The sequence below is a fragment of the Melitaea cinxia genome, chromosome 5 (assembly GCF_905220565.1).
Source record: "Melitaea cinxia chromosome 5, ilMelCinx1.1, whole genome shotgun sequence".
NCBI classification, from domain to species: domain Eukaryota; kingdom Metazoa; phylum Arthropoda; class Insecta; order Lepidoptera; family Nymphalidae; genus Melitaea; species Melitaea cinxia.
This window is the reverse complement of record NC_059398.1, coordinates 13238200-13249063: the sequence shown is the minus strand read 5'-3', so window position 1 is coordinate 13249063 and position 10864 is coordinate 13238200. Positions and strand designations below refer to the sequence as shown.

At 35.6% G+C, this 10864-nt stretch overlaps 1 protein-coding gene across 1 annotated transcript; it reads right to left on the bottom strand.

Moving 5' to 3' along the window:
• Window positions 1–728: 728 nt before the first annotated feature.
• Window positions 729–10270, bottom strand: LOC123653629 (zinc finger protein 91-like). Its single transcript, XM_045589623.1, has 5 exons — window positions 9973–10270; window positions 9181–9327; window positions 9017–9097; window positions 8625–8705; window positions 729–4943 (listed from the first exon to the last, which is right to left on the bottom strand). The coding sequence occupies exons 1-5, from the start codon at window positions 10111–10113 to the stop codon at window positions 729–731; spliced, it is 4665 nt and encodes a 1554-aa protein (XP_045445579.1). The 5' UTR covers window positions 10114–10270.
• Between the last annotated feature and the right edge of the window lie 594 nt (window positions 10271–10864).

Sequence of the window (10864 nt, the reverse complement as noted above, 5' to 3'; positions counted from 1 at the left end):
TGCCCTTAGTGGTCAACTTTGTTTGTATAAAATATACATTTCAAATTACTATAAAATAATCAGTACATTGTAATATAACTTAATCGAACTGTTTGCTTCATCATAACTAAATAATCAAATTCCTTATTCAAGTCGTTTAAGGCGTTTATTTACACACTGAAGTGAAAACGCAAACTAAAACTAAACAATATCGACAATCTACGCAGTTACATAATGAGCGAAACTTGCCATTCTTACAAATACATTTTAACATGTAGTGACTGATCAAAATTTTGGCCCAATACTAAAGTAGAAAATATAAGAAAAGGAAAAATTATTTCGCTTACATACCATAGTATTAATTATTAATAATAACTATAATTACTAATCCTATTCATTGTTTCCAATGATAGCTCATTAGCCACCATCGCTATGAATAAAAAGAATAATCATAAAGGTAATTTATAAAAATAAATAACAATATATGTGAGCAAATACTTATAATAGCAAATGAAATAGATAATTAAAATTCTAATAGCCTAATGGCTGAGAAACAAGGAATGACAACATAAATTAAAGAAAAATTCGTCACTACCGTACAACTGATATTAGGTAACCCAGGCACAATCACCAGTATTATATAATTTAAAAATGACACTTAATATCACTCGGTCACACCACTTTAGTATAAAACTTCACTTAAATTGAGGAAAGATATCAAATTATGGTCCAGTAAACGGAATTTAGAATCAGTGCGCCATCTCGATGTGCCGTTGCAGACTCTTCTTATTCATATAGAATCGGTCGCACATAGCACAGGGGAAGAATACTTTCTCGTTATCAGAGTGCCTGGCTCGCGTGTGAGACGATAAGTCGAGAGCTCGAGCGAAGTAAACCTTGCAAATGTTACAGAAGAATTTTGTGGGGGTGGCGTGCATTGATCGGTGGGCTATGAGGTCCCTCGGGGTGGCCACACCGTCACCACACTGACCGCATGTAAACTCTCCAGGCGGCGCCGCGGGGGCTCCCCCATCGTCCTCGGACTCCGCTGATTCATCTCCATGATGCATAGTCCGATGGGAATTCAGAGCCTTCGAGCTTTCGAATTGGGCCCCACATACGTCACAAGTATGCAAGTCGTCATCCATTTGCGCGGAACTCCCTTCCCCACCTTCGTAGTGCTTCTTCATGTGCACGATCAGAGTTGATTTCCTCGTAAAGCTCTTGTCGCAGACGGGACAAAAGACGGAATTCGGTTGGTGAACTTCGTCCATGTGACGTTGGTAAGCCGCTCGCTTTGTGAACTCTTTGTCACAAATGTTGCAATACCTGTCCTCGGCTCCACCTGATAAATTGTTCTGGTGGTCCATTTCGACTGAGTCGTCCGACCGAAGTTTTTTATTAGGATTTACGACTGTCACTTCTACCTCCGGAGGTAGTCTCCGTTTAGCTATAGACGCCGGTGTCGATGTCTGTGCCCTAGGGACTGTCTCTACTACTTCATGTTTGCTCACTTTACTGGTTACTTTGTTCTGAGGCATCCAAAGGCCAGTGTTATTGGCTGCGGCTTTACCGTCGGGAGAACGCAAGTGCCAACCCCGATGGCTCTTCAATGCAGCAATAGAAGTATAACTCTTATGACAAATTTCACAATCAAATGTCTGAGGTTGGCTTTGTAGCTGGTTGATACATTGGTGATTTTGAAGAGCCAATAATCCGACAAATTGCTTGCCACAGGTGTCGCATGGATAACGGGCTTGGTAGTCTTGGGTGGGATCAGCTGAATCTTGGTCTCCATCATACTCTACATCCATCTCTTGACCCATGTCTTGAGATTTACTAGATCCTTGATTAGCATTGTATCCCAACAACTCTCGTGCATGAGCCGCTTTAAGATGTTCATAAAGCTCTAAAGTTGAATTAAGAGGTTTTCCGCATATTTTACACATTTGAACTGTAGATTTATGGATCGTTTTTCTGTGCCTATAATACGACTTTTTGTCTGAAAAAGTTATTTTACAAATAGTACAGCTCGATCTACCTTCACCCGAAGACTGTGTTTGTGTTTCAGAGGCTGTATTAATAATACCATGTTTAGCGCGTTTGTGCTTCCATAGACTAGTCCTTAGCGGGAATCTTTTGTAACATATTTCACAAGAATACGGCAAGGCGTCTTGTGATGTCTGTTGCATATTATTAGTAAGATTTGTAAAATTAAAACTATTAAATTGGGGAGTCGATAAAATTGCGCCGTTTTCATCTACATTGTATTCATCTTCTTCTGTGGAAGCTTGCATAGTGTTTTCTTCACTATCGTTCCTGTCATTAAGAAGATCTGCGTGGAGAACCTTTTTATGTTTCCATATGTTTTTCTTGTGCATAAATCCTTTGCCACAAATATCACAAGAGTAAGGTGCATTTGGTACGTACGGACTAAAGCCAGGCTGCATAGAGAAATGACGAATTGGTTTTCCAATAATTTGAGGTCCGAAACCTCTTGTTTCGCCAGGTTTTCTATTAGTTGTAGGCACTTTAGAGTGAATACGCATGTGGTTAGAATAAGCCTGGCGGCTTTTGAAAGATCGTATACATATGTCACAATAAAATTCAGATTCACCAGGCGTGCGCATAGGGGCTCCAGGGTGAGCTTGTTGTACATGTTCCGACAATTTTTGCGGTGTACTATATGAGTTGGGACAAATGTTACAAGGGTAAAATTTAACTCTTAAGTGGGTATTTTTATGTTCAGCCAGTTCTGATGGACGCAAAAACTTCTTTTCACATTGATCGCAGTGATGGGCAACTTGGTTGTGTTCAGCTACCTGATGATCAGTCCAAGCATCGACCGTCTCAAATATAGCATTACATTCAGTGCATGAATAATGATACTCTTCTGCTTCCTCTTTTACAAGAGATATATCCGGTTCAATGGTTTGCATGCCTAATGACCTATCAGAATGTTCGACATATATATGTTTATTAAGATCGGCCGTTTGTTCAAATTTAGCATCACAGTGCTGACAGTGATGTGGTTTTTCCTCATTGTGTATAATTTTTAAATGTTTCACTAGATTCGGATAGCTACTGTTCTTCTTTCCGCATATAGGGCAATCTGTAGGTCGGCCATCGACACATTTACTCTGATTGTCAGGATCAAAACTGCCAGCATGAATGGCTACGGCGTGTTCGTTAAAATCTTGCAAACTTAAAAACCTTTCTGAACATAATTCACAGCAAATTTCGACTGTACAATCGCCATTACGAATGTGTCTTTTACCTATGCTCTTATCCTTGAATCGCAAGCCACAGTGCACACAAGAATGTGGAAAACGAGATTGACCGTCTTCATGTACATCAAGAACGTGTTTCATTATAAATTGCTTCAATTGAAATTTGGCTGGACACAACTTGCACACGTACGATCTAGCATTAAGAATATCTTTGTATTGGACTTTTACGTCTTTGGGTTCGTCTTCCAATACGATATCATCAGTGATACCATTTTCTTTATAAATTATTTTCCAAAGATCAGTACAAGTATTGGATCTCATATGACTAAGCAATGCTCCTATGTGTGTAAAGGTTACCACACAATTATAACATGTATGCTTAGGAACTTTATGTCCATTTTTCTGTAGATGTTGAATGACAGCTTTTCGACGTGGGTGTTCTTTGTGGCAACAGAGACAACGTTTAGTATTTATTTGTTCAATAATATCGCGGTACTTGAGAATAAAATCTCTCTGGGTTTTAGTTATGTAAATTTTATCCGGATCAACATCTTTTTCAGCTTCATCGCCGTCAACTGTATCATTAGGATCAACAGTTTCATCAAGTTCTTCCTCATTTCCATCACTATTATAAGAATTTGTTTGCATATCCTCGTTTATTTCAACAACAGGTGCAATGGTCATGGGAGGTAAATCATCGTCTTCTTCATTGTCTTCCTGGTTAAGTTCCTCATTTTCCCCATTTTCGTCATTTTCCTTAGTATTATCGACATTGTCTGCTTCTTCGTCAATATTGTTCTCCGTGTCCATATTATCTTGACTCTCACCATTATCATCGCGATGCTCTTTCTCGTTATCCTCATTAACGTCCTCAATATTATTTTCATCGCGTCCATTATCTCTCGTATCGTTTTCATCAAGGTGTTCATCACCTTGGACATCGTCATTTGCTTGTTGTCGAGCTATTTCAATTTCATTCTCTGAATCCATATCAACAGTATCATAATTCTGTCCTTGGTTATTATCTTCATCAATTTCGTCATCATGTTGGTTTACATAGCCATCTGGTTCTGACAAGATCGTTTCAACTTGAAAAGAGGCTATCTCTGGCTCCGAAATTAATGTTTCTGGACTCTCGGGCCCCGAATTGATTATTTCAGGTTCAGATACCAGGACTTCTGGTTTGGCAGTAAGTAATGTTTTCAATATCTGCGGTTCTTTTTTCTTAATTTGTAAGTCTTTAAGAGCCTTTATACGAAGCGGATATGGTAAGTTGTTCTGTTGAGCCTTATTAGTTTTAATTGGTATTGGCTTTGGTGGAGTGACAATCTTTTGAGGCATCATTCTATTGGGCATTGATTTAGAATGAAGTTGCATTTTGTGGCTTATAGGATTTGGCATTAATCTTGCTTTAGGATTGAAAGGATTTGGTCTAAATTTCGGTTGCATATGTGAATGTGACTTCTTATTTGCAGTTTTATTTGTATATCTATCGAAATTGTGTGCTGTAAGTTCATGACGCCGAGCATTATGTGAGTATCTATAGGATCGACCACACACTAAGCAATCCTTAGAAGCAAGCTGTTGAATACCTTGGCGAGCATGAAGGGTTTCGCCTGTAGGGCGCATAACGGTAATAGAAACTTCTGGCATGTTAGGCATATTTGTAAATGTTTGTTGCTCTGTCATTTCATCTTCACCTTCGTAATCTTCGTCTTTTTCGCTCTCCATACCCTGTAAAAATGATATATAAACGTGTTTATAAAATAAAGTAAATTTTGTTGAAGCATTAAATAATCAATGAAACATATATAGAAATGAAAGTTTTATCATAAAATAATGATATGTCAAAAATCATGCTTTAGATTTTACAATGTAACTAGTTAGCTGACCCCGCAAACTTTGTTTTACCATATAAGCTATTAACCCCCTTAATCGCCTCTCCCCTTATAACTTAGGGGTATGAAAAACAGATGTTGGCCGATTCTCAGATCTACCCGATATGCACACAATAGCCCTGCTAAGTTTATATCACTAAAAAGAAGAGAGATATATTGATATATTTGATCTTAGGATATATATCACTCATTTAGGTCTTCAGCTCATTTAGCTCAGTGAAATAATTTTATAAGGCAAACAAAATGCAACCTAATGTTGTCAACAAAAAATACTTTTTCGCTCGTTCAAAGCAAGATGATTGAGTCTATGACCTTGTGAAATATACATCGAAAAGATACAGAGCCATAGCTAACTATCTCTCTCTTTCACGTGATAAACGCCATCGTCCGATCGAGTTGATCACTAGCTCAGCCTCGTTTACTCTCGCTCAGTACGTCAGTATTTCGAAAATTAATTATAAACCTAGTGAGCTTGAGATATATTTGAAAGGCAAGTGAGCTGATGAGAGACTAGCTCACTTGAAAAGATGTTTCATTTCTATAACTCACTCATGAGTTACCCGAGTCTAGCACACAACATTTCATAAATCAGTCCAGACGTTTCGGAGGAGTATTGTAACTAACATTGTGACATGAGAATTTTATATATAAAATGTAATAACATTTCAATAACGTGTATCAACAAAGAATTTAAATGTCCGGAAAAAAATTATAAAATAACAATTAGCCTCTTTATTTACCAAAATAATTAAAATATAAATAGAAGTACAACTTTATTACTTAATTTTTGATGTAAATTAATTTCATTTAACTTTGATAAACTTGTAAACAAGTAACTTATGTTGTTATCTATCTAAAACACTGTTTCATTTCTTTTTTTATTTGTTAAGAAATGTATAAATATCCTATGTATAATATCCTCCACGCTGCTTGTCTGGAAGAGATCACTGTTTAACGATAAGACCATCTGTTGTACATTTCTTTTTGTGTATTGTTTTATAAATTGTAGACTTATTTTTATGAGTATAATAAAGAGTAAATTATTATTGATTATTATTAAATAAAAGTGTCTATAATAAAGCTGCCTTTGAAAAGAATAAGCAAAACGAAAAGAGTATGCATTTTTTAATCACATGTTTCATATCAAATTATTTAGTTAATTGTACAGTTCAATGGTCTATTATTATTATATAATCAATTATACATATGGATTAGACCTTGAGTAAAATCATATTATTATTGAATGGTAAACATTAAAATCAACAAGTCTAAACATGCTTAAGGTTCCAGCGGCATTTTTGTTGAGCTCTGCTATTGATCCGAGCGCTAGTCTTAAACAGAGCTGTTTTCATATATAACATTTCATATATAATATATAAAGTTTTTCTGTACTTTAAACTGCATCTCTAAAATATTAAATTGTACCAAGTAAATATTAATTTTTAAAAATACACAAAAAATTTTGTAACAATTTCACTTAATTATTTTACTTAATAACCCACCTGATAATTATTGATAATAATATGACCTTTTACTTTTTCTATTTAATTTCAAAATATTATTAATTGTATCAATTATACTACAATTAAGCTTAAAAATAATTTATTTTCTTACTATAAAACAACTTAATAAGGATTTTCTAAATATCAATATTTTATTTTAAAAACTTACAATTATGACATATTCGAAATTTTATGGGGATATGCAAGGGGTACAAATGGTAATAGTGTGTTCTCTGCATATAAACGTTCCACATTTCTGACAAAATTGTTTGGTTCTACGATCTATTTTATTAACTTGTGAACAAATTTTACAACGCCTTCTGTTTTTATAAAACTGGGCAACGTGTTCAAATGTAGAAAATTTTATTCTTTTCACATCAATGTTACTAAAGGAAGGCAGTTGTTCCTTATTTTCCATTAAACTCAATGCCAATTCTCTTATAAACACACGTCTTTGAACAACACTTGTATTATTTGAATGCCATATGACTTGGGCATTGACAGATGCAATATTTAAAAGTGTGAAAAATAAAGAAAGAGTCCAATCATTAGTGTTCTGCATAGTTGTGTAGTAGTGCATTAAAACGTCAATTACTTCTACTGAAGACTGATATTTTTTATACAGAGAAGTAACGGATCTCTTATTATTGTATAATCTCTTATAGAAATTCGGATCATTTGTCAAGACATTGATGACTTTTGATTTTTGATCCACATATGAACTGAGGGACATCTCCGTATCTAAAAAACCATTGATGAATTTCTTTTCTTTTCTATAACAAGATAAAAAGATTGGTGGAATAATATCGTCTTTTGGATTAACAGCTCCGATACTAAATAGTTTGTACTCTGTGTTAAGTTGATTCATCAATGAAATTGATGTAAACCAGCTATCCATTATCACGGTCCTACCCGTGCCAGCTAAATGTTGTACTAATTTTGTAGTTATTTCATCGCATCCAAAGTATGGGTCAGTTATAACATCCAAATTTGTTACATAAAAGTTCACCGGATCTATTAGCAGTACAAGTTTAAGTCCAGATTTTAATTTTTTCTTCACAATATTATATCGAAATGGACAAGGACCGTAGGTTGGTACTACGATCTCATCAATAACTACTAAATTACCGACATCTAATGACGTCCTACAGTTCAAAGCAAATATTTCAAAAACTTTCCTCATTCGCTTCATAACATCAAACTGCACAATACTGTTGTCATCCTCATTATCAAAACTCATGTTTTGCAGAAGAAATTTAAATCTTTCTAAAGCCATTGCATTCCGAACACAAGGTATTCCATATTCATTATGCCAGAGGTCACTGAATTTCTGATGTGTAGGTCGCATTATTCCATGGAAATATAGTATTCCTATAAGTGTTCTGATTTCAACCACATTTGTAGTATTAAAATTTTTTCTCATGTTATTTTTAACAATTTTCTCATTTGTTGAATTGACAATCAGTTCCAGTAAATCATCAGTAAAAAGCAACTGCCAAGCTGCCTTCGGTTGAGGACAATTCTTGGATGAACTATGATTTCGTTTTCGCAAGTTAGTAACTTGCTTTATTTTAGCCACAGACTCTGTAATTGATAGTTTAGGATGTTTTGATACTATTTTCCTATTTTTACACACATATCCATTCTTACAATCAATGAAGTCATCTAGTATATCATGGCTGTTTAACTCCGTCTCAGAGTCGGAGTCATGATCGGACTGATGTACTACATCACATTCCTCCATAGATTGTAGGGAGTCAATGACCTCATCTTCTTGGACCATATCCAGTATAGCATGAACTCGATGCCAATCCATGCGTGGATCTATATTTTTCTGTGGATGAAATTAACTCAATTGAACTATTCTCACACTAGTGACCTAAATACTTTAAAACTAATACATCGTATAGATGATTACTGGGTGAAAAGTGAAACGTCATATTATCTATCTATGTGTATCAACAATATACAATTGAGTTACTCAGAGATAAGAAACTTAGGCACTTAATCTTTACCTTATCACTTCTCGGTGTAAGTCCAAGTGAAGCCAAAATAGGTGGCCCTTCAGGCTGCAGTCTAGCTGATGAGCCTGCATTCTAAAATTAAGTATAAAAAATTTATTTTATGATACATACAATAAAGATAATTTTTCAACATACAATAAAATAATTTTATTTACATTACAAATGAGAAAATTTTATTAATTAAGCGGACCTATAATCACTGTAATTGTAATTATAACATTATTTATATAACTACAGAATTATTGTATTTAATGATCTTTGTAGTGTGCTGACATGGCAAGTGTTTTTCAAATGTCCTTGACATGAAATCAGTCATATTTATTAAAATTATAATTTCAGATTAGAATATAATGATTCAATATTATTTACATGGGAATACATACCTCACTATCTGGATATGATCCATCAATAACCACTCCATCATCATAAGCTTCATCTGATAAAGGTTCACTTTTTATTTTGACCTGGAAATACATAGCAACCTTATAAATAATGCCTGACAGGAGCAAGATGTTTAAAACTCATATTATTAAGAATAAATGCCCACCTCATCCAGTTGGCTGCTGTCTTTGTTAATTAATGTCTGTAACTTATTTTGTGCCCTTTCACATACTGACTTAAATATAAACCAGTTGTTAACATTGTCAATGCATTTCCTGCAGACATTGGTTGGCAGTTCGTCATTTTCGCTTATCTGAAAAAATAATGCGCAATAATCATTTTATTGAAGCCAAAAAACACGCGCGAGCTTCATCATCTCCCTATACATTAGCCGAACCGCGCCTCATGACTATATTGAATGGCGCGAAGAGAAACTAAGTAGGTAGGCGTAGGTAAAACCGCGCGACACGGAGCGCCTGCTTCTCGACCGAATAAGTAGAAGCGAGTCGAGTGGCAACCAGCGAGCCCCTCGAGGGTTACCGCTCGATATAAGCACACACACATCTAAAGCGCACTCACGCCGACACCGACGCTCGCTCGAGAGACGAGCTGCACTGGCCTGGTCGTCCGATAAATCAATACCCCCGATGTCCAACGCCATGCCTAACTAACGATATGTAGATTACCTCCCGGCTAAACCTAAGGGAATATTGCCAAATCCGACCCTCTTCGTATGAGCTATCCCTAGCCGGCTGCACGAAATGCAACGCGACACGGCCATGAGTCGAGCGATAACCGGGGAACATTACAAAATGGTGGACGTTCTTACGACATCTTCACCTAGACGCAGCGTTGCCTGTCATTATACGAACAGAGCCGGATGACGAGTTCTCACGTACACCAAGGGTCTACTTTCACTTAAAACACCATTCTGACACATATTTATTGTATTACTAACCTGTACGGACACGCAATCTTTGATTTTAGATGCGAGGACAGGAGGTTCCGAGTCATCCGAACTGGTGGTAGAAAATATCGGCAGTAATTCGCACTGAGATGACAAGCACAGTCTACAAACACTATCATAATTCACACTCATTGTAAATAAACAAAATTTTGAATGATTAAAACTTTCTACAACATTTAAAACACAGACGTCATGTCACCACGACCACTTCAACACAAAGCACTGCATATCGTTCTTGCTTGAGTACGATAGCGGCTGATGATGAGCATGAGAAGTCGATGTTCGGTCGGAATAGCTGGGTCGACTCGGCGACCACCTGTCGTTCTGCGCATGTGCGCGTAATATGGCGTCAAGCGTACCAACATTCCACAGACTAAAAATGTGTCTTTCCAGATATCGTCAACCGTTGAACCGTTAATACTTACAAAATGAATCGTTTGAAATATTTTGTTATTCTATTTTATATTGAAAGAAGAACTTTTATTTTAATTAATTCTCTCCGAGACTGTGGTGTAATCTGTTCCGAGGGTTATGGGTTCGATTCCCACCCCGAGTCTGGGTGTAATACATATATTTATATAGATACGTATTATTTATAAATATGTTTATCGAAAAAAAAATATTTAGCTATACCAGTCGGCTTTTACCTATAACATAAGCATTAAGTTGCTTAATTTAGGAACAGACAACCGTGTGTGTATTGTGTAGATATTTATTTATTTATATATTTATAATTGTTTTTCTTTAAATATTATATCCCTAAGCAAATGTCACTTAATAGTCTTATTTGACTTGTAATATTTAAGTTGAAAAGATTATCCATATATTAATTACTATTATATATATTTTTTATAAGTTTGTGTGATTTTGTATTTTATTTTAT